The sequence below is a fragment of the Strix uralensis genome, chromosome 1 (assembly GCF_047716275.1).
Source record: "Strix uralensis isolate ZFMK-TIS-50842 chromosome 1, bStrUra1, whole genome shotgun sequence".
Classification (NCBI taxonomy): domain Eukaryota; kingdom Metazoa; phylum Chordata; class Aves; order Strigiformes; family Strigidae; genus Strix; species Strix uralensis.
The window spans coordinates 50,012,439-50,038,221 of record NC_133972.1 but is presented as its reverse complement, the minus strand read 5'-3'; the positions used below and the strand labels follow the sequence as shown (position 1 = coordinate 50,038,221).

Genomic DNA, 25,783 nt, shown 5'->3' with positions numbered 1-25,783 from the left:
ACATCCCATAGATGAGATACTGCACCAGTATTATGGGAAACACTCCATATCTTCCACCACTCTGAGACTCTCAACCTAACTGCTCATCACTTGGCAGTCATTTATGCTTAAGCTAGCAGCAAGGCAACTCAAAAAAACATTTCTGAAAAAGCAAATCTAAATCTAGGAAAAGAAAGAGATCTGTATGAGAGGATGAAAATAAAACCACATCAAAAAGAGTTCTAAAATAAAAACTTAGATGGCATTCAGCTCACAAAGAGACATATACCTTTATGTTTACATATAGGCAAGCTAAGTGTCTAAGTTGCCATTAAAACTGATGGCGATCTGGTAGGTAACAATAGCTAGACTTCAAAGAGTGATCACATCATGCTAAAATAGAAACCTAGAGTTTTATTTGGTTGCCCATGCAGATAGCATTTCAAAATGTGTAAGTCATCATTCCTTGTCACCAGCTGCTACCCCTGAAAGGCATATACTTTCCATACATCCTGTTACACACCTGCCAGCACTATGGGCATTTCTTAGACACCCTACTACATCACAAACAACAATAGATGCCTTTACATGTGCGATTCAGTTGTGTTGAATGACTGGGCAACAAAAGAGCAATATAAATATAGTACATCTACTATAATTGTAATTTAGATACCTGACACATCTCGAGTACACCTATATGTACATGACATCTGATTTGAATCTTGGAGATGAATTTCACTCTAAATATTTTAAGTCTTAGATAAGTCTGATAAAATTTAGATTTACTTAAAGATTCATTATGCACACAAGATGGTTTATTTATCTCTCCCCTTCCCCCCAAATTTATTTTTCACTCAGATACCTAAAATGCAGCACAGAAACATTAAGAGCTTTCCTCAAACAAAGATGCATTTACTAAAATAGAAAAGTGGAGAAAAGAATCTTTGCTCCCTCCAGTTCACCGAGATGTTCCTTCTCCGGCCTAGCTGAAGAGGAAAATCTGCTAGATTTTTTTTCCCTATGCTCAGTGAGAACCATGCAGCCTCAGTCAATAATCTCCCATCATTTTTTGTTGAGGACAACTTGTGTGATTATTGTTGACACAACCTTTGCTTTTATTCTGGACAGTTGGAAGTTTCCAGAGATCAAAAAAGCACTTTTTTGAGTTTCCATTTCTTCAATCTCTTCTCCTTGTGTGAGGTATGTGAGGTGATCTGACTTTTGAGCATAAACCAAGTGTGGTCCTTCCACAGTCAGGAATGCTTTATAATTTTGACATTTAACAATCTTTTTACCACTTATTTTTTTATTAACTTTGTTTATCCTACCACTAAGTAGCAACTCAGGCACATCTTGTGATAGTCGGTTAGGTATTTTGTGAAAGCTACAATATCATTCTACTTGGGAGGCATATTCTGTTGAAAAGTTTGAAAACAAAATAAATCACAGAATGAAAATGAAACTGTGCAGTGAATTGACTCAAATCTTCCTTGATATAAAGCGCAAAATATATACTGAGCTTTCAAATAAAATTTACAAATATCTTATGCAAAATAATGTTTTTCTTTGTCTAATGTATACCGTATTGAAAATGTAAACACTGTAACTAGGAAAGTAAAATAGTCCAAAGTGACTATTGATAAGTATGTGCTGAAAAGCCACAAGTTCAGCTTGTTTCCTACAGTTAGAGGGAGAGAAAAGAAGCACACACATGCCTGCAGTGTTAACTACATATGAAAATTTTATTCCAGGATGTCTAGACAATTCAAATGCCCAGCAAAGATGTACTGCACTAAAGGTAAAATAGGACCAGATACAGTGAAGTATAATTTTTTGTCAGATCACTTTTGCTGTTGAACGTCTTAATAGAAAAACACTTGATATTTGTAAGAATGCCCTGTACTGCAGCATTATTTATCTACTTTTAGATGTGTGAGAAAAAAGTAATAATTACACTTAAGTAAGAGTAACTTGTTAGCTAATTCTTGGAATGCAAAGCAGAGTTAGAGCTCTCACATCCTCAGCTCACCCAGGCACAGGCAGACTCTGTGTATGGAATATGTAGCATATAGGGAAAGGTCTGAGCTGGTATCACTGATGGTCCTGGGAAAGCTTAGTTTCGGTGAAAGTCTTCTTACTTAATTCTCCCAGTAGGGAGAAAATAAAAGAACAGTGCTCTTTAACAGGGTTCTCCTTTATAAATATAGTGTCAGGAATTCCTCTTGTAATTTTAGGAACAGTTTGTCTTTGGTTAGAAAAGCTATTCACATATCCCAGCTACCCATTGCCAAAAGGAATTACCAGTTCATACTATGAATGTAGATATAAATACCTGCCCTCACCTGCTGCTCAGAGACTCACTTCAAACTGCCACCACTGAAAATACATTTCTCCTGACATGATACTTATTTGGATGTCTGCTCTGGGATACGTTTCTCAGAAACCAGTCTGCAGAGACCCAAGAGCTAAGTAAAGTTTTGGAGATGTTTAACTGTTTTGCAAAACAGAAAGACAATTGCTGGCAGTGCCCTACCTCCAAGGACCTTAGATGACACTACATGTTCTGTTGTCCAGTTTCTAGAGTTGTAATCAGTTATGGGCCCAGTCCAGGCTCTGCTCTGACTGCTGATATAAACAGTCTTTGAGTTTTATTTCCCATTCAAGGTATTAGGTCTGGGAATACTTAGGGGAGACATTTTTTTCATTGAGATAAAATTATAATAAAGTATGAGAAACTTCTCAAATGATATGTACTTTAATGTAGGTACAAATATTGCAATCAGTTATAGACAGAAACGTATCCTAAATCCCCATAGAGTGTTAGGAAAAAAAAAATATTACTCCAATGTATCTTTAAAATTGCAACCTATTCTAAATTTTTGTAATTATTTTGTAAATTAGACTGGTATAAATAAATGGGATTTTTTTTTTTTAGTTTAGCAAATGGGCACATTGTTTTCAAACCACTATACAATCTGTTAAGGCTAGAGCTCAAAAACAAAGGAGATAAATCAGAATCCTAGCTATCAAACAAAATGAAAAAACTGTAGAATGAAATAAGTGGACCAAGAGCAGATATTTCCAATTAAATTGATAAAGTACAGTGATTATAATTACACAGAAAAAATTAAACATGTCAATTTATTATTTTTAAAAGTCTAGACTATAACCATGAATGCCACTTACGTGGAATTTCATTCTAGAAACATCTGAGAGTCTGTTTCTGTTCAGGTACTAATTAAGGAAAAAAAAGTTTCACAACCTGCTGTATATGATTAAGGCAACTATATAAGTATATGATATCTTCCAAAAGTTCAGGGGCATATCAGAAATTATGAGCACCCTTTATAGGCTAGGTTTTTTTTGTTGGGGTTTTTTGGTTGGTTTTGGTTTTTTGTTTGTTTTTTCTCAGAACTGGTTTTAAAGTGCTTTAGATATTCTTTATATGTTTCACATCCTGTTCTCTCAGACAATGGTCAATGCTGGTTGCTTCAACAGAAGATATAAATGTTTTGTTATTTGAATAGTTGTGCATAAGGAGACATATTTTTTCTTTTCAGTAGGAGGACACATTATGCACTGAAGCATAAAATGTGATGGTTCTTGTAATTATATATTAGTTAGAATAACTGCCAAGGTTATTTCTATTTATGTGTCTTTACATTTTTATAAATCTAACTATATCTGCAAAAGAGTGATATAAGCAATATCGTTTGATCTTTAGAGTACACTCTAAAGTTTTGGGTAATATTTCAAATGAAAAGATTTCGGCAAATTCGATTTCCTGATTACTCTCCTACTTTGCCTTTATTCAATGTTATCTACGTTGCTGAACTCTACAAATTTTAATTTTTTTGGTGTGAATTAGACATTTGTATTAAAATGTCTAACTGTCTGGGGAAAAAAACCCAAACAACCAAACCAACCAACCAGCAAACAAAAAAAATGTAGCAAGTCTGTATTCTTTAATGCTTACTCATAAAAGACAAGGGAAGTGCATGAGTAATGAGTTAAGAAAGTGATATGAAGTTATATCATATATTCATAGTGATATGAAGTTATTTAGGGTGATATGAGCTAGAAATAACTATGAATAACAGGAAAAGTATTTTGTGAAAATGAAGTTGCTTAAAGTGACGGTATCGAGAGCTTGTTATGCACCAGGCAGCCTTCCTGACATCAGGCACTGTTTCAGGACATTGGACTTTCCTATAATCCCTGTAACATAGCTGCCAGCCCCAAGTAGGTGTGTCAGGTATCTTATACAACTACAATGGAAAAAAACAGCCACAGTTAAACAAATGAATTGCATCCTGAGTGACTGGCAATGAAACGCAATATTAATTGAATTACACAGAACACCACAATCTGTCTTCAGTTATGGGTGACGAGGACCAATTACTACCGCTACTAAAGAGTGACACAGCAGAGTACTGAAGATAGTTCCAGGAACACAGCAGCCCAATGCTCAAAAAGGGCAAAAACTTTAGAATTTATCAGGAAAGAGAACAAAGAGAAAAATATTAATTTTGCTACAGTATCATTCCACCGTTCACTCATTTCCTAAATACTCTGCACAGACCTGATTTTATAATCTCTAAAGTTTATAGTAGATTTTTTAAAAAGTCAGAGAATGGACAACATATGGAATAGTTTCCATGTAAGAAATAAGTTGGAACTCCTTTGGTGTGTAATGTTGCTTAAGGACAATTGCATAGAGATCAGTATGGAGTAGGTGGGTTTGTCTGTTTTCACCACCATTTTCAGTAAAAGATATTAAATAGGAGACAAGGTGAAAACAGAGTCACTTTTTAAGCAAGTGGCAGATCTGTACAACTTGCTGCCAAAAATGAGGAGGGACCTAAACTTTTGAATGTGTTCCCAGGGAAACTAAACTCTATACAGAAGGCAAATATATTAAGGTTTACTACATATGCAAAACCACATTCAGTTCATAAGGCCTCCTAAAAAGGAAATGTTAGAAACATTAGGAGGAAGCATCATATATGCCCATCCTTTTTCAGTTCCTACTCAGCATCTCATTGACCACGTTGGAGACAAGATATCAAGTGAAATGGACCTTGATGTGATCTCCTGTGAATATTCCCATGTTCTTAAAGACACATGTAACAGTGAATCTCTTTTAATTTGTTGTAAATAACAACTGTCTTCTCTACAAAACTGAAGTCAACAGCCACCAGTTCTCTTGTCTCTGGAAATAACTTTCCTCCATTCTAGCCTACTAATCTGATCAGACAGCCCTTGGAAGCTGTTGAATTCCCAGATAAGTGATACAGAGACATGAGCAGAAACTCTGATGGAAGGATCTGCCATTTTTATAGCCAGTAACAACACTTCAGGAGGGAAGGGAGGGAAAGAAGAGACAAGACAAGCAAAGATCATGGAATTTGTCAAATCCATGATGTCTCTTTTGTAAAAAAATATAAAATATGACTCATGCCAATGGTCTCACATGTTTTGGGCATAGTCAGACAGCATCTTAATCTGTGAACATTCTTGGGGGGATCATATAACTCCCTTAGAAACTATGGTTACTGCATGAAAAGGAGGGTGTGAATGCCTCCTGGAAGGCTATGACTTTGAAAACTATTAACACCCTTCTATTGGGAAAAGCATATAGAATATAGCTGTTATAGATATAGAATATATACTGTTACAACAGTAACAATAGTAAATTCAAATGGGTAATATACAGCAGTTGCTCACTGACTGGCGACCGGTATGCAGCCTGCCCCCAGCAGCCAGAAATCCCATCACCCACTGACTGGGAAACCGAAACCAAAACAGAAATGAGAGAGCACGTGTCCCCTTATATACTGAGCATGACGTCACATGATATGGAATACACCAATGATCGATCTGGGCCCGACCCTCTAGCTGTGCTACCTCTCATCCCAGGAAAATTAACTTTATCCTGTCCAAAACCAGGACAAGAGGACACCCCTGTAGCCCCACCTCTACCAAAACCCTGCCATGCAAACCCAGCACAGAAACAAGGCTGGAATTGCAACTTTTCAGGGTTCAGTGTGGCCAAGGGCTGTTCCTGGGCTGATGTGGATACAGGCAGCCCCTTACATGGGACACAGTCTAACTTGAGAATCTGGCCACACTGCAGAGACATGTCAACAGGCACAAATAGCACTGTTAGAACAAAACTGTCTTTGTACCTTTCTACACACAGTACCATTGTAGGACATGAGAAAAACCCTATATACCCCCATACATCACTATTTATACAGTGAAGAGTTGATAAGTGCCAGCCTAAAATGATGTTTATTGTTTCTCAGGCACAGCATTTTATGTGACTCTCAGTGGCTTTCCACTTCAGCATCATTGTTGTTAAGCAGCATCACGAGGACAGTCTAACCCATACTGTCAAGTATACAAAAAAAATGACACTGCTAACTTCCAAAATTATTTTTTCCAGTTGTCCAGTGCCCACTATCAGCCTTTAAATATTATTGCATATTTGTCTGGAAGAAAAACAGCCCCCCCCTAGAAAGGTGGTTTTTTTTTTTTTTTTATGTTTAGAACTTCAGAGAGTTTACATAAAGTCAGGGAACAATTTTTCTGAACAGTGAGAGTTTCTGTCACAGATAGAAACACTTAATAACTTTATTCTATTTAGTCTTTACACTATATCCATTGCCATAACACTCTATGTGCAGAAAAAAACAAGCACATATATATATTGTATACAGTTACATAGTGATATTGCTCATAAAACTCAGAAGAAGAATCTCCTTTGCTGTGTGCATTACAATTAATTCTGATTTAAAAAACCCCCACAACATTAAAAATGAGTTGTAGCAGGTATTTTTTTTAATGTGGTTTGTTCAGTTTGCAGAATACCAATTGTAGATTGGTATGTCATAAAAATTACAAGTAAGATCTTCAAACTGTGAGAAACAACACTGAATAATCAAGGTGAAGGGTGAAGGGAAGCGGAGGAAAGCATTATGACAGTTACAGCTCACTGTGTTATTTTGAATACCTAGAATGAAAGAAATATTCCTTGCAAGTCCTGAGTAAAGGAAACATGTGTCCAAATATAGTAGAGGAAGCATATTAACCAGCTACAAAAGTATGCATCAGTATCAATTCTGCATTGTCATGTTATGATAAGAGAACTCAAAAGCTACAAATCTCTCCCTTGGAGAGAAAACATTTCAACTTTCTTAGCAAATATTCTCTCTAGCTGGAGACAAGAAAGGAGCAGATCTCTGCTGCATGATGTTCTTCATCCTCAGAAACTAAAAAATTTAAGCAATGGATGTAATTGTTTCATTTTTGGCTAAGCTCTCCTTTGTCTCTGCATTTAAACAGAGAAGTCTAGGAGTCAAGATTTTTGCAGCGGATCATCACGGTCAATCTAGCTGGTTCTCGTTACATCACAGAGCACTTTTCACAGCCTCCAGCATGCATTTTGCCACTGCTTAGAAAATTTCTGTAGGCAGGAGTAGATTTCTTATTCAGGGTTCTAAGGCCACATTTCAAGCAATGATTCAAACAGGTATCACTGCTAAATAGTAGCCGTAAATTGGAACTCTCGGTGGTTAATGTAAACTCTCATCCAGGACAAGTGAAAATTGTTGATATAAGGATAAATTCAGACCATTACCTCAAAGTGTTGTGAATCTACAAAGTTCACAAAGTACATCTTAGATGAGCTACACCAAGAAATCAGTCTCTGGTGGCTTTTTCCTGAGATTTTTAGTAGCTTTTTGTTTATATACATCATAAAAGTGCTTTGGAACGTCCTTTACTATCACAGCGAAAGCTTTTAAAGTTTCTAACATTGCCACAGGGACTTGCATCTACCATTAAGAGGATAGAGTCTGAAAACATCAAAAATAAAGAATCAGAAATCTCGGCTAGTGTTCCTCTTGGGGTAACATTCATATAAAGCTGAACTTTAAAATACCAATCTCATTTGCAATAAATTTCCATGACTGTTTTGACAGAAGTAGGAAGACAATACTACATACCGTAACTGGCAACTTATCAGAGCTATATCTGGAAAACATTGCCCATATCTTTCCTGCTTATCTTGTGCACAAAGTACAATGTAATTTCTTGGGTTTGATGTAGTCTCATCAGTGTTCTTTCCCAGTGCCTGAGCAGTGCTTAATGATATCCTAAAGGGGAAGGCTACTCATTAGCAGCAGTAACACAGCAAAGCAGCTCACATAAATTAATGATCCATTCTCCCGGTGGTCCATGACATTGGGAAATATTAACTTTGTTTTATTGATCAGAAAGACAAGGAAGTGAGATAAAATGACTTGCCACAGCCGTGCAGGAAATTTGTAGTAGGCCCAGGAACAAAATACATCTCCTAAATTCCACTTTGGGGGTTTACATTTCAGTAGGTCTGGTGATAAATGTGGAAGGAGGAAAGACATTTGTCCTGTTCTGTCAGAAAGAGTTTCTCCATCATTTGTGTCCAAACAAATATTAGTAATGAACAACATCAGTGCTTTCAGGAGCAGCTTTTACCTTGGGGTTACTGGGATCCATCCACATCAGAACTTTATTATTTTTGGTAAAATTTTTCTGAGTCTTATTTCCCTTATGCAGTGAGGATGCTGCAAATAATTGCACCAATGCTGGCACCACAGCACACGGGAAGAAAATGGATATGGTGCCTAAACAGTATCAATAGGAATTCCTACTAGCCAATAAACATTAAAGTCTGCTGGCCTTATTACAATCTATCCATATTGGCTGTGTCCCACTCTTCATTATTTTACAATATTTACAAATATTTTACAAATACTTACATAATTTTACTTTATTTTACAATAACTATATTTTACAACTACTGACAAATAGACCCCACTGAATTAAGCAGGATATTTTCTAAGTATACATGGCTGGACAATAAGTCTTGCAGATTTGCAAGTGTTGATTCAATACCCAAATAATTAATTCATAAAATGATTTTATTAGAATTTCAGAGAGCTATTTAAAAGCATGTTAGTTTCAACATGTCTTTAGCAAGCTGTGTATTCTATTTCTCTTTTGCAGGAGAGACATAGAAATGGAAACAATGCTGCTATTCATTTCCAGACTTAAAAAGACTATTTGTCCATATCAGAAACATACCTGTTGGAGGCAGCTTTGTAGGTTCGGCTGGTAAAAACTCCTGGGATGGTAAGCACTCCCTGGAAAACGTGAGGTCATCAAGTGCAATGCCATCTTTGGGACCTTTGCCAGCTATCCCTTCAAAGACAACTTGGAAGTCTTCATCTCCATCTCCAGCCAGGATCAGTGTCTTGCGCTGCCAGAAATTTCCCTGGTTTCCAGTAAGATTAAGGAGAATTTTTTCATGTTTTGCCATAGTCTTCTGGTAGACAATCAGTGATCCAATGTGAGCTCCATACATATGGTAATAGAAAAGTATCTATAAGCAAGAACAATAGCATTAAGTATGCAGCAGGTGACTTCAGACACATTCTGCTATTGTATTTATCCTAATTATTAAACTGAGCATCATTAATAGCATTCAGAAAAGCTCTTAATTTTACTGATTCAAAACCAATTTAATTAAAATGCACACAAAAAGACTTACTAGTGAAAATTTTTGAACTATTTCATAAGCCAAACTTTGAAGCCAGCATTACAGTACTGTGACAGCTGATCCTGCATTCCTTTGAATAACTCTTGCATGTAAATGTAAGAGAATGAAAATAGTTGATAAGGAAACAGAGGAATGAAACAGTGCCATTTACAATATGGGAAGTAGCTTCAGTTTACTGAACACTTTTCCGGTTATAAATGTGTTTGTGCTAGATTATTAGAATTAGAAAATAATCTTCTCTAACCAAACACGGGAGCAAAACTTCTACATGGACTGCAGAAATGCAAAACAATAACTAAAATAAAATATAAGAGGTCCTTGGATTAGAAAACAGTGATTCGTTTTTTTTTTTTCAGTAAAAACAGGGGAAAACAAATTATGAAGTACAAAAGTAAGATCAAGTACATACAGAAAATTGAAAAAAAAATCACTGTGAAGAGTCACACCATTAACTGCTCTCTCAGATATTTTCAATTCAAGAGCAACAAAAGGAATACTTGTATTTGATCAAATTAATGCTTAATCTAGTTCAATATCTTGTTCCTGACAAAGATCAGAATATTTCCAAGAATTATGTAGGACCCTGAAAGGAGGCAAGTCATGCTATAATATGGAAGAACATGTCTATAGCTCAAATTTCTTCCTAGTTTAATGCATAGCACAAGCCCTAAAGAATGAAATCTCAATCTTATTTATTATAGCTATAAAAACATAATAGTGAATATTATGACACCCATGTAAATGTGAAGTCATGTCCCTTTGTGCTACCCGGTGCTATAGGATTTCATAGGCTTCTGCAGTCTATTGCATTGCATAAATATACTATTTTTTTTTAAACTCCACATTTCTATTTAATTGTTTTTCTCTAATTATTAATTAGTAAAGCCACCAAGGGCTTTGTGTTATAATTCTTTTAAAAGTTTGACTGTGTTTATTTTCAGAATGTCTCCTGTGAAATGAACTAGTCAAATACAATTTTCATAAGTCAGTTTTCTTGTATGGAAATATTTCTATTCACCTGCCCATTTCCTGTCCTGCAACTACTGTTTATCTTAAAATCCTTCATTAAATGAGGTTTATCTATTCAATATATGTGTATATCTTTAAACTACATAATGAGTTTCACATTTTTGCTATTTCTTTTTACTACTGCTGAATTTTGTTTCATTTTTTGACTGTCATTAAATTCTGATCAGATATTTTCATAGAGTTGCCCACTACACTGCTCCTGATTGGCTACAGTTCATATTCATATCCCCCATATATTCACACAGTTCAATTCATATCCCCCTCCACCCCTGGCTCCCAGCATTACTTTCTGGACTTCACATTTATTAGCAATACCCTTATCTCAATTACACTGAATAATTTTATATATGGAATCAACATACTGGTCTGTTCTGTTATGTCATTTATAAATATATCATATAGTAGTAATGTCATCTTCATAACAGTTACACACAGATTTAATTTTAAGCATGTATCCATGTCCTTTCAGGTCTGGGCCCCCACATTACTTAAACTTGAATTATAATGCCAGTGAAATATTCATTCCCATATTTAATTTGCTTTGCATCAGAATGTAGGCTAGCTCTCTAGCCTTCATTCTCCAAGGTTCTCTGGATGTTGTCATTCATCAGTTGTCTACTTAACTAATTTTCTGATAATGAAATAAAATTGGAAAGGTTACAATGCAAAAATATAGAGAAAATACAATACTTGCAAACCCAAACAGAGAGCCCCCCCTTCTACCACTCATACCATAAAGGAATTGCTGATATTAATTACATCTTTCATATTTTTTATTAAATTCCCTCAGAATCACAATGTATGCCATATGCTTTTGGTTAGTTATTACAACTAAATTTAAGACTTTTAAAAAGTATTTTCAACACAATTTCTTTATTATTCCACAATAGTATATGCAGATTTCCTGGTTTTCTTATGGGCTGACATTTCCACATAGTGTTTCCACATTTATTACTGATGCCTTGATGCAGAATTCTTCCTTTTCTTTCCTGGATTTATTTTGGCATAGATTCACTTTCTTTCTACTTAGATTGTTCCCATTGGATTTCTATTCTTTTTGAAGATGAAGCTTGGTTTGTGAAAGTCTTGTATACAAACAATATTTTTTCATGTATGTCCCTTTATACTTGCTGATGTATATTTGTTTTCTCTGCATAAATCTCTTGTCCCACTGATGTAAATGTATATTTTCCATTGATCTGAACGGGCCTAAAATCCCAAACTGTCTTTTGTAATATATGATGTAGCATTTGCTTCTCTAATAACTCAGAAAGGAGAAAAATACTTTAAGGGACTGTGATCTGCTAAGACGAAGCTCTGAGTCTTGAAATTATTTTCATTCGTACAATTTCCTTTACCAGAAATTTCACTTCCCTTCATCAGTTGCCTAAATGAAAGTTTCGAGACTGGTCAGAACCTTCAAAAAGCAATATAAAACATTATAAATATGACTGACCGTTTCAGGCCATATCATGGATGTAGAAGATTTGTCTTTAGAAGGTGCACAGACCAGGTATTTTTTGTAAATAATTTTCAGTGTGACAAAAGTAATAGTTTCCAATAGTTATGTTTCAAGCATTTCATTGCATTTAATGTGTGATAAATCATAATTATTCAGAAGTGAACCTGTCATTCTCAGTTATCCTGCATTTCTTTGCATATATGTTTTACTCTTCATAGATAGAAGTTAAATAGCAGAAAAGTTATTTTTAAAACATAAAACCAGATAAAATGGAGAAAGAGATGTTTTATATATTTTAAGCAACATAGAAAATTAACTTAGAAAACATGAGATCATGGCTCAATTTCTGAAGATAATTTATTATGACTAGATTAAGTTTTGCTACTGACATATTGAAATTAGTGAAGTTTTTTTTGGATCATAAAATCAAGCCATTTGTGTTTAATACTTCCTTACTTTCTTATCTATAAAGAGTTTTGGGAGTTTTCAAACAGCCAGAATTTCAATCAAATAAACTGTTTAGAAATCTCAAACATAAGCAGAATGCTTTCCACATTTCAGACAAACTTTACATGTTTTGTTTTTCCTCATGAGTAGTGAGTATGAGATAAATGGAACTAGAGGCAAATGACTGGACATTTTGAACAGAGATGTCATCTGCATATACAGTAAAACTTTAGGACTATTTAACTCTAAAACAACCTTCATTCGATGAGCATAGAGCAGTGATCACACAATCAACAGTGATCACAGTTCAATTTAAAGGCCTTTTAAAAACATTTTAAAAATTCTTTTGAGAGAACTAGTTATTAGATAGATGTATAAAGGTGAACTTGCAAAATGAGACCACTGAGGACAAAAATCTAATCTAAAATGATTACATATCTTATTTTACAGGCAGAAACTGAATAAAATTTTGCATCTTCCATAAATATAAAGACATTAATATCATCTCTCAGGCAAGTTACTAGATCACTATCTCCAACAAATGGATGGAGTAAGAATTCCAACTGTGACATCAGGAATGGAGATGCTCCAAATGCTGGAGAGCAAAGAGGCTGTTTTATGGTTAGATCATCAGAGAGCTCTTGAGCTTGTTTAACTGGGTAAAGTTAGATAGCCAACAAACATTTCTGTTGTCAAGTTAGACAGATCTTCATGGGTAAATAGCAAAATAATTGGCAAAATAATAGCCTGAATGTTGGTTTTATTCACAGAAGTTCCAAAATTCTTTGCTCTACATTCTAGGCTGGCATTTGTTCACACTGCTTTTCAACTCTAATAACTCACAGAATGGAGTAAAATAGTTTTAAGAACTGTCTGATCTGTTAGGATGAAGTTCTGTATCTTAATTAACTATTTGAGAAATTAATTCCTTCATCTCAAATCAAATGTTGAAATAACTTTATATACTAATACCTCCTTTTTCTCTTCACTAGGTTGTTGGTTTTTTTCCCCCACATTGTTTCTTCAGTTCTGGAAATACATTCCCAAAAATTTACCCTGAAAATGTTAAGCCATTCCTGCTTTGTTAGTTTTCTAGTCTTTATAAATATTCCTTTGTTAATTTTCCAAAGGCTAAAAGTACCACTTTTCCTTCCACAGCAGCTCTGTTTATCACAATATTCCTCTCTATGTAAATAATATATATATTTCATAAGCTCTATTTCTAACTAGCATTTAAAAATTAATACTAATTTTATTAATAACTAGAATTATTGGAAAATATTAATGTTTAAACTTCCATTTTGTGTTTGACACTGATGTTAGAAACTCTTTTTTGCCTTGACACCTAAAGACTGAAAATTTGGAAAAATACCATTTCAAAGTAATGCACAGTTCAATTTTCTGGAAAATTCACTTTTTCAGCATGTTGTTCCTGTAACAGATTTTGATAGGTGTGTTCTGAAAGATGTCTTACGAAACTAAAAATTACCGGTTTAGCAAAGACTATAAAAAGTGTAGCAAAACTAGAAAACTTTTTGATCCAGGTTTGCAAAGAAATGGTAAGGCTCAAATCACTACAATGTGCTGCAGTGTTTTGGAAAATAAAGGCTTACTTTTCTCTGTTCTCTAGAAGCGAGAGTCGGTTTCAAAGCCTACTGTCACGCATTTTCCAGTTGCAGTTGTACTCTTTGAAAGCAAATTGTTACTGTATTTATTCACATTTTCTCCATAAAATCACAAACCATTACATAGCTGTATGCTACTTAGGGCAAGTGTTGAGTAAGATATTATAAATCAGACACTACATTCACTGTCAACTTCATCTGAACCTCCCAGAGTACTTATTTACTTACAGAAATCATTCTACCCAACAAGATACATGTTTTCTTATGATTTCAAGGAAATAAGATCAGGCCCTGGCTCTTCTGTAACATCCTTGTTTCTCTCAAGAAATATTTCGGTGATCATCTTTATTTGTTTTAGAAGTATCACCTTGATGCAATCTAGAAATCAAATTCTGCATTCCTGCTAGTACTACACCCACACATACCTTGCAGTTTTTATTCCTTTTGCTTAGGACAGGACTCAAAATCCTAGCTTTCTGTCCTGGCAGCTGAAGAAATGAACTCTTTATAAAAATATAATGACCAGATGGCTCTTGCAGTGTATGATCAGTAGCTGGTCCAGTGCCCATTTTTGTAGTACTGCTAGTTCTGAGGTTCCAGTCAAAATCATCATTTTCATCCTGCTTCCATCCACAAAGATCAAACTCAAAATTACAATGCCCAATAGAGGTACCTGAAAGACATATGCCCACACATGAAAAGATTTTTTTTTCAAGAAGCTAATTAGGTACATATAGTACAACCTAGTACACAAATCCATTAAAAAAAAAAAAAAAAAAAAAAAAAGCTTCAATATAAAAAATAATATCCATGCATTTTATTAAACAGAGCATTTTTAATGTTCTAGGACATAATAATAGGATAGGATAAAACCGCATATATGTGAGGTAGGTCTCTGTGCTCTTGTTATTATAGTCATCAGAGTCCTTGGTATAAAAGTAACCAAATATAGCAATCTATTTTAGGTCAAGGTGAATAGTTCTTTAGGGTCTTACAGGCAGAGGTAGATTGGTGCCCTCCATAGGGCATTCAAGCAATCGGGTACCTGCAGAAAAATAGCCTCCTTTTGGAGGCACATGTTAAGGTTGGTGAAAATGATACAAATGCCTATATTTAAGGAACAGAAACCCATTCAAATTAATATATTGAGCACCATAAAAACACAGCCTCCATACAGATACATATAGGTAAAACATAAATTCTGCGTGCTAACTTTGACCTGAATCACACCCATAGTCATATTACTTTTGCATGTTTCCAGAAAAGTTCACACATGTATTTTCTTAGCCAATATGCAAACATAGATGATTATCTACCTTTCTCCTTAAATTGCATTTAATGCCTAGAAAAAGAGAAAGCTGTCATAATTTTGGTCGATTTTTATATGAAACATCATGCATGCTCTTTAGTGATTTTCCAATCTTGAATGTCAGAACAGCCAGCATGGTAAGTTACATGTCAACATAAATTAAGACTGTCAATTACAACACTCCAGAAGTTGTGTATATTTTTTCCTCTATGCATCTACAACTTCATTATAATGATTACCAAGTAAGACTAAACTTGCTGAAATAAGCTGGAATTTCAGCAAAGCCTTCAAGAGGCTTTTGACTGTGCCTTGAATATTCTTAGTATTATTGCTGGAAAGGAAAATACTTTGAAGATAAATTTGGAAACTGTATGGATGATTTGGTCTGACAACATAAGAAATGACAAAAGCTCTCTCATAAAATGTAAACAGAACCTGAGCCTCTTCTGGGGTCTGATAAAGTTCAGCCACTTAAAAGTAGCTTTATTGAACTGGCAGCTGGTCAGAAGCCTCATAATGAGGCCAAAGAGCTAAAATCCATAGAGTCTACACATGGACCAAAACAGCAAGACAGCTACCTCTAAAGTTTCAGGCTGAAATCAGATGAAAGATTATTTCCTTGTATTTTTCTTTGTGGAGGTCATAAGTGTGAAAAAGAAGCTAGAAACTTTTTCTTAAAAATATGGACTATTTAACAAAAAGAGCTTCACTGTCTTTTACCTTTGTCTGTAAATATGATTCCATCTGAAATAACAATTAAAAAACCCCCAAACCTGATGTGCTAAATGATCTGATTATCATTAATGCAAAACTTAGATTGTAGTTTACTTCAACTGAATGTAACTGCCCATAGAATTTGTCACTTCTCATCTTTTGCCATATGATCATTTAGTTACATAATATTTCAGGATACTAAAGAAATTCCTTCAATTACTTACAAATTCCATCTCAAGTCAATAAAGTTCATGCATGCAACTGACCATTTTGTTTTAAAGCCATATTTTCAAGAATCAAGTCCTGAAGGCATGAGCATTGAACATCCATGTTAATGCTGTATATATTGTGTGTTACCTAATCTAAAATTAGATGTCCTTGTAGGTTCTCTATAGTCAACAAAGAAAAATACTCATATCTATAGGACAATTTATCTAATCTAACTCAAACAACTGATTTTTAAATTACATAAACTTCAACCTGGAAGTGAGCCAATCCACTGATGAAAAAGAGAATTTAGGCAGCCTATTCAGAAGCTCAAGTTGCAGCAGATGATGGTGCACTTGCAATTTAAATCTTTGAGTAGTAGACACTTCTGTGAAGAACTATGAACTCTCAGTAATGAATTACAAAAGCAAAGTTAATCCTTTTGCCTATGGAACAGTGACACAGAGCTGCTGAATTTTACTACTGGATGAGAGCTTAATAATTTAAGAAAAACACTTAACAGTAGGTATATGAATTGTATTATATTCATCACAAAAGATCTAATGAATCTTTGTAATAAACTAGGTAATTAAATGGTGCAAATTTTAAACTATTTTAAGTCACGTTATTCTTAACATCTATGCCTAGATGAACAAGAAGTATAGAGCTACAGGAGCAGATCTGTAGAGCAAAACACCTGATCCTGAAGACCTGAAGACATTTAGGGGGCAATGGAGGAAAGAGGACTGAGGTAGTATAGCCTGATCCTGAGGTCTAAATGACCACTAGTTCTTAGAATACATTTGATGCCCTCCTGGAGCTCATCTTTCAATTTATTTCCTAATGAAAGGAGCCTAGTTCATATGCTTGAGCACACTCTACAATGGAAACCAAATCACAATAAATAGGAATGAGCAAGAGATTTTGTTTCAGAAGCACACTGATGAGCTAAACCAAACATTAACCAAGCTTAGACAAAACCAGATACCTAACAAGTACAGCCACCTGCACTGACACTAATCTATATTTCAGACTGGAAAAACACTACTGCCCCACAGCCTTTTTCACAAAATTTAATTTACTAAATCTCATAAAACACCATTTCTACCTCAAGGAGGCATGCTCAACTCAATCTAACCAGAGCTGCCTCAGAGACCTTCCTCTGATACACTGTTAACCTCAAGCAGCATACGGCAAACCCCAGCAGTTTCTGAACAAGCTTGGAGGAGTGCTACCACCCATTACCTCTCCAGCATTGTTGTGGTTTATTTTGTTCTCATATACTTGTAGTAAGAAAATAGTACTAGTGACATTATAGTTAAAGAAAACTCTGAGCATGGATCACTCATTCAATATCTAATGGAATAATTTCTAAACATTTGAGAAATCAGTATATCTGTTAAAATATGTACTTGACTTATTTTACAACACTGATGTCATGCAACTAGATAAAAAGAGCCCTCAACAAATCAAACAAAACCAAGACACAGATCTCATAATAGTAATTTAACAGCTTTATGAGGCATAGTTTATATCTCAGCAATGCTGGCTTTGTGTAGACATTGCTAACTAGACTTGGCAAGTATCGTCGTGTGATATAGTCCTATTAATGTTCTGCAGTTTCAGGAGTATAGCAGAGACTTAGGGACTAGTTTCAACATGGTGCAGAAAGATTTCATTAACTAAGATACGATGATTCTTCGTGCACATAACAAACCACATTTACAGTTAGAGTCAGCGATCCAAGAAGGCCTACTGCTAAAAAGTACATTGGAAATGTCTAGATGTTGCAGAGTTTTCACATTTTTTAAACACAATTGCTGTGCCTGAGTAAAACTGCCCATTTCTTGCTTCCTGTGCTTTGATCTATCATGTTTTGCCCTACTAGAGCCTTCCTCAGGCTTCTGAGTTTGAGGTTTTCAAGCTACTGCTCCATGGTTCAGCAGTGAGGAAACAACTCTTCTCTGATAGCTGCAAGGAATGAAAAAAAACTTCACAAAGAGTGGAAATATGTGTTTTCTATTATTATGTTCTCTTTGGAGACAGCCTGCTTCATGAAAATGTTGGGAAAACAGAAATAGCATTTTTCTGTTACGTATATTTTCAGCAAGTGCTGTATTATGTATTGCTACTTTATTAAATATTTAAGGTAGAGGCATCATCAATAAAAGAAACCCCAAATTCTCCAACACATAGTGGAAATTTAAAGCAGCATACCTATTTCAAAACTGAAAAAATAAAAGGAAAAAAAGAAAAGCAAAAATTAGTCTAATTCCTGACACTGTTATTGAAAATGTTATTGAATAAAGCAATCCCAGACCTAACAAATAAAGTTATAATTGGCCACCAAGCATTTTACAGCATAATTAGATACTATGAAATAGGATTAATTTTTTTATCTGAGGCAAAATCCATGTTGATATAGAAGTTTCGCCCCACTAATGACTGTGCTGTTAAGGCTCCGTAATACTTCATTGCAAATCTTCCCATTAAAATGCAGCCAGGAAAATAATTTTCCTATTTTTTAAAAATAGCTTTTTACTCTTTTTTTAACTTAGAAAATAAGAAAAACATTTTGCAGGAAAACATTTTCTTTCTGGGACTGTTTCAGTTCATCTCTTTTCCAATGGGGAATCAGAATGAAATACTTTAGGGCGTTGCAAAACTAAATCCTATCAGCTTTTTTGAAGCATCTTGCTGCTTATGTTTCAGTCTTTAAATGGCTGATGGTATTTCATGGGAAATACAATCCAGGAACTCAAAAAAGTCACAGGTAAAGAGCATTTAAATATTTCAGAAAATAAAAACCAAAATATGAAAATCTTTTTCAACAGAGTAATTTCAACTTGATATACTCCTCATTTTTAGTTGCAGAAGATCTAAACCGATCCCCATATAGCTTGGCGACATGCTATTCCTATTTGGAAATCACTGAGAAGTTTAATAGTATGAAAATAATTTGCAAAACACAGTCCCTTTGCCATGTACCTTAGCTTCATAGGATATCAGCATACCTTTGCTTCCTAGAATTGTATTCAATGAGAATTTGATAAACCATATTCATGATCTCAATAAAAATGAGGCAACTGTTCATACGGTATCGAACAATGCAGATTTGATTGTGTGAGCATTTCCCATGGCTGTACTAGAAAAAAGAGAATGTTAGTACTATATATTGTGATCCATTTCTCCAGAGGAGAATCTATTTGATATGAAACATCGTTCTTTGAATCTGATACTACAGATGCTGTTTCTTGATATCTCTTGTAAAACCAAAATTGTACAGTATTCAGATTAAAATGATTTGCTAAGAGACCTGACAATCCTTGAAATATCAAAGGAGGTAGGTCCCTCATATCCCAAAGGTATTATGCTTGAAGCATTTTTTTCATCTTTAATACATTCTTTTCATATGGAAAGCAGGAGATTTTTAATCTGCTTTTAAAGACAGCTGCTTTCTGAGTAATTTTAAGAAATTCACTAACAGTTCTTTTTATTTTCTATCATATGATTTCAAATTAAATAATAGTAATTTAAAATCCTTAGAAGTCAGGGAATAGAATTAAATTATTACATTCTTATTTGCTTTCTTAGCTGATGAGCTGCCAAAAGTATTCAAATAATAATTCACAGCAGGCACAGTTGTTTATGATAGTTATATTAAAAAACCTATCATACTTACTGCAAATAGTAGGACTCTCATCTGAGTTATCTGCACAGTCATTTACAAAATCACACAGATTATCCTTTGGGATGCAGTACTTGTTGGCACATGTGAATTCCTCTGATGTGCAAGGTCTGCCTGGGACGAGCAAAGGGGAACAATCTTCAAAGGTAATATCATCCACTGCCACATCTCCCATGTAACTGACACCACGTTTTGCCCTGAAAACAACCTAATAAAAATTACAGAGCTGTTACAGTAGGCTTACACGTGCAACATGAATAAAACAGAGACTATGACAGTTCTTACAAATCTTGGAATATGAAGTAGTCAGTTCTTACTGTCAGAGCACAGTCCTATGAAAGCTCATACTACTGCTTCTACAGATCTGTCACTATAGATATTAAAGACGTCAACCAAGTACAAAAAAAAAAGGGAAAGAAAATGAGCAACACAAACAGGTACTAGTCCCCACTCGTGAATTAATAGCAAGGGTTCCACCTACTTCTGCAAATAAGCATGAGAAAGACTAGTCCAAGTCATTCATCAGTTATTCCCATGAATGTAAAAAAAAATGTTAAATTTTAATTAAAAGCCATCCAAGACAAAAGGACCAGGGAATGTAACACATTTTTAAATTTGTCCCTGTTTTCTTTATAAGGTTACATGGCATACCCATGACTAAGTATCTCTCAGAGGCTTAGGAATCAGCTCATATTTCAAAGTACACATCATGTTCAAGACTTTTTTTTCAAAAACCAGATGTAACAGTACTATCACTAAGGAGAAGGAAGTGGAAAAGTTTAACCTGAGTTGGAATCAAGGATAGAAGGGATTCTCTGTCTTAAAACGTGGATAACAGTCTGAGATTGAAGGGGAGTGAGAAATCTCCAAAAACTTGTCTCCTGCTCAGATAATCAATCAGCCAGTCAGAAAGATGACTGTTGCTGTTCAGAAGGGCAGGTACAGTATGTGTATGGAGCAAAAAGGGAAATGAGGAGGTGAAGAATGCATAATATAAGGGTACCTAAAGCCGGCTGTCTAGGAAGCACATAATATAGGAATACATACCTGAAAATTTGAACGGATTCCTAAGAACACTTCTGCTCTTTTCCACTGGGGACCTTGGTTGCCACTTTGAATCCACAGTTTAGAAGTCCTGTTACTGGTTTTACAGAGTACCTAAAAAGGAAATAATTCTAGGTCACAAAAAAATCTTTCCATTACCAACTCACTTTAGGTCCCTTAATTGTATGCAAGAGTACAAGAGCATCTTGTACAACTTATCTCTCTACTACCATTAAATATCATAGAATCATAGAATATCTGCAGTTGGAAGGGACCCAAAACCATCACTGAGTGCAAATCCCTGCTCCTCGCAGGACTACCTAAAACTAAACCATATGACTAAGCTTTGTCCAGATGCTCCCTGAACTCTGACAGGTTCGGTGCCATGACCACTTCCCTGGGGAGGCTGTTCCAGGGACCAACCACTGTCTCAGTGAAGAACTTTTTCCTATAGTCCTGTCTGATGCAAAGGGATTTGCCAGTGTGAATGACTATTTTAAGAAAATAATGCTTTAAGATTTTCTGATCTCCTCATACACATGCTCAGTCCAGAGCCTTACCTGGCTAACTTATCCCATTAATTTATCTGGAGCAGCTAACCACATTGCTCATTAATGGGTCAGGATCCATTTGCAAAACATGGAAACAGCATTAACAACAAGAGTTACTGAAAAATATATTAGTTCATGCATCCTTTAGATTGCTCCATTCTGGGATAGATTTTCTTGTCCTTATTCTTATGAAACATTTTTTCTTCTACAAATGAAAACTTGTTCTTTTCTTCTAAAGACCAAATTTCATCTGTTTGGGCAATGGAAGACTTGTAAACACCCTTACCCTTGTAAATAGTCATTGAATTGGGGAAAGCTGACACATTTCAACATGAGCACCAAGTCCTAAATAAGCTTTGCTCCAACCTCTTGGGCATCCAAATTCAACTGAGCTGACAATAACAAGATCGGTGTTTGATGAAGTGTGTCAAGCTGTGTCTCCAGCCACTACTCACAGAGCTAAACATCAGTTCACCAGTTGCCTGAACCACTTCTGCTTTCAAGGATTTATTGCTACTGTGTGTAATCTTCTTAGGGCAGCCCAGGCATTTTTCATCTTAATGAAAATAAAAGGGTTTTTTTGAAAATTTATGCAGTCCCATGAGTGTGTATGATATTGCATAACAGGTAAGTTCTGCCAAGCAAACAGCAGATCCTCACACCAAAGAGCTTTCATTTGAGGGGAACAAAAGAAACAGGTGTAATATATTAAATTGAATAGAAAACCAAAGTGACACCCGGCTTTATAGACAAGAAGAACTGCCTGCAGAAGACATGAATTTTAAGGGAAAAAAATAAATTGGAGAGAAAAAGAGATTACAGATATTAGTTGAGAGAATAAAGGGAGCTGAATAAGGAAAGGTTTTTCTTACACTGACATGCAAACTATATGTTTATGTGAATATAGATATGTGTGTAACTATATAGACATACACTTACATACACTGTAAATTACCTACTAAATTATAAAACCAAGTCCATCAGAAATTCATATTTTCTATCATATCATGTTAAAAGTTATAATTTTAGATTTAAATATGGCCATAAATTTATGTGCTATTAAAACCCAAGGCTTCCCTGTACCCTAATGCACTTTGAAGCCCTATGCAATTTGATTACATTGCAAGTTATTGAAATAGCACATCTAATACTTTCATAGAGTTACCCATGACAAATTGTTCTGTTAGGAGTCTTTAAAACTGAGGACAAACCATCTTTATACTCTGATTTCCCAATTCTGATGATTTAAAATTTGACTACTTGCCAAGCAGCCTATCAAAATCTTTACTTACTTGGGAGAAATTCAGTGATTTTTTAAAAAAAATTGTTTAAGAAAAATTCAAGAAAACACAGAACATGCTTCCTCTGAACATCTAGTAAGTTAAATGCATGGGGTAAAGGACACCACATCTCAGATTTCAGTTCTAATGTCAGCATACATTTTAATTTCCTCTTCAAAACAGTTGAATTATGTCAGATTTTTTATTATAATTTGTTATTCAGAGTAACCAAGCTAGTGAGAATTTATTTGTACTATTAAAACCATATGCACTGGCCACACCCAACTTGATACTGAGTGCACTGGTGACTGGGTAACTTATCCTGAGTATTATTTTCAATCCATTTCTGATGTTGTAGTTATTGTGTAACATTGATGGGAAATCCCATTACATGTGGCAAAAAAATTGTTGAGAACAATGTTGCTCTTCTATTCATTCACTTTGCAGTGACTAGTTTGATCTACAAGATGCTGAATGAGTTACATTTCCTTTACAGAAGTGCTTTTATTTTAACTGGAGTGAAGAAAAGGGTATGGGTAAGAAAGTTTGTTACTATTATATCCTAGAAATAGTTCAATACTACTTACATTAATAGAATTAACCTCTGAAATATATATGTTAAACTTTCTGAGGAATAAGCTGTTTCTACAAAATTTTACAGCAAATTTTAATACTATTACTTTTTTTTTTTTTTCATGCTCCCATATTCAGTCAAAGACCTCAGTGTCCAAATATCTATGCTTTTCAGTGTCAAAGGGTATTGTGCAATACAAGGCTTTTTCTTGTATGGAAGTTCCAACTACAATATGTCCTTAAAGGTCATAATTTTTGATTGTTGTAGAAAGTTACATTTTTCCCAGCTTACTTGAGCTAATGCTTCCTTCAGATCATAGCATACTGAGAGCAGTGGAGTGTTAGTAATTGTTCTTTTTCATTTATCAGCAACCTAGGCTTTAATGAAACTAAATGATAAGGCATGAAGTTTCTCACAGATATTTTGGGCAGTAAAAAAAACCAACCCAAAGCAAAGAACATCTCCGTACCTCCAGAGAACCTATTGTTGAACCATTCATGTGGTTCCAAAATATGATTTTGCATTTGGGTCCTGTAAGAGAGATGACTGGGGTAGCAATGTCAGCTGTGTGACCAAATTCTCCATTCGAACTGTCTGCAAACAGATACCAGCCTTCTTCAGTACACCTGCCCAGAGATAAAGGTTTTTCATTATTAAAACAAAACATTTAATCATAATTAATTTCTAGTTCAAACGGTAATATTTCCATATACAGATATAACATCTTCTGTCTGGGTATCTGGATGCCTTTTAGTTTGTCAGTGTGTAGCCAGAATCCCAAAAGCCCTTGAAAAGACAGCTAGTATTTTTTATATCAGCGACTGGCAAAACAAAATACAGATCTGAAGTCAGCCTTTACCCACAGGGCTGTATAGATGGGGGCTGGAGGGCATCCAGGTTTCCCCTCCACTCTCTTTCCTCAGGGAAATCAGAGGGTTTGACCCTGGCTTGAAGTCAAGAAAAACCAAGATACTGGGTGAATTTCTTTCTCCTGAGCTGCTGGGAAAGATGAGTCCAGCTTTACAGTAGCATCAGATCTGAAGTGTACAGAGAGACCAGAATTGCAGTTTTAGTGTTTTGGGTATCTAAGATTTGGCTCCTAAAAACCTTGCTTTTCAAAATAAAAAGGAGCTGTTGACCAAAGATAAGATTCTGTTCTCTTCAGTGGAGTTGCTACATGCTCAGTGCTTCTCAAAAGAAAAAAACCTTTCCAAACCTGACAGGCTTACAAAGCTGACAATAGGATGCATGTTTTTAAAAATATCCTGGTATTAGGTTTTTCTTGTTTTTCAGTTTTCCTGTCTGGCCACACTCTGAACAACCACTCCATAAAGTTGCACCACTGCAACTGTGAGAGGGTAGTGACCATGCCCAGGAAGCACTGCTGAGAGAAATGCAGAGTACCCAGAGGGTGTTCACAGTCTGCAAGTCCTGCCCAATGGGAAAAGTCAGGAATTTGATGGTACAGATTCAAGAACTTTTATTTCTCACCAGCCCTCTTAAGTTTTTTTACTTAGAGCAGTCTAAAGAACTAAAAGACTTTGGTTCCTGTGGTCGGAACTCAGTTTGATGCAGTCTATGCTGCAGTTGCCCTGCAGTATTAAATATAAAAGTTACTTTTTCAATAATCTAGTGAAGTTTCTTTGAAATCTTGTAGGAAAATTTAGAACACATTATAAAATTAAAAAACATATCTTCACTATTTATCTAGACATAATTTACCTCAGATTGCCCTGCCTATATTGAACTGTACTGATTCATGTGATAAAAGAACTATGAATTTAACATGTACAGGTTTATCACTGCAAAGTTACAAATAGATTACATTTACTGTATAGAATAATTTATACTCAATAATCACAAAATACTTTAAAATATATTAATTAAGGCCTGTCATGTACTCTGGAGGTCAAGGAGAGACTGAATTCCACCACATATTCAGTCATGTTAGGAACAGCATGTTCTATCTACTAGAGTACATAATATAAAGTAGGCTGGAAAAAGGCAAAGTTTATCTCTGTACTCAGACAGCAATTTCATCTGAGGATCTGAAGTCCTTTAATTAATTCACTCATCCTTAGAAACACATATGCAGTAACTTGTTTCTAATATGACCGGTGACAGATTGATAGACTGCAAACAGCCTGAACTTCCTTTTGCCCAAGGCAAAGAATTTCATAGAGTATCTCCTTATCCTTCCTGTAACCTGTGGTTGATCTTAAGGCTATATTTAAATGAAGATAATTTTCCATCTCTTTTTCTTTTTTGAT

General features: G+C 35.1%; 1 protein-coding gene across 1 annotated transcript in view; it reads right to left on the bottom strand.

Moving 5' to 3' along the window:
• MALRD1 (MAM and LDL receptor class A domain containing 1) overlaps positions 1-25,783 on the bottom strand; it is a 288,915-nt gene that overhangs the window by 150,917 nt on the left and 112,215 nt on the right. The window contains exons 21-25 of the mRNA XM_074876823.1: positions 23,983-24,139; positions 21,112-21,222; positions 20,059-20,272; positions 14,572-14,819; positions 9,109-9,406 (exon numbers count right to left, since the gene is read on the bottom strand). Of these exons, the coding sequence (XP_074732924.1) occupies positions 9,109-9,406; positions 14,572-14,819; positions 20,059-20,272; positions 21,112-21,222; positions 23,983-24,139 (1,028 nt within the window). The remainder of the gene's footprint in view (positions 1-9,108; positions 9,407-14,571; positions 14,820-20,058; positions 20,273-21,111; positions 21,223-23,982; positions 24,140-25,783) is intronic.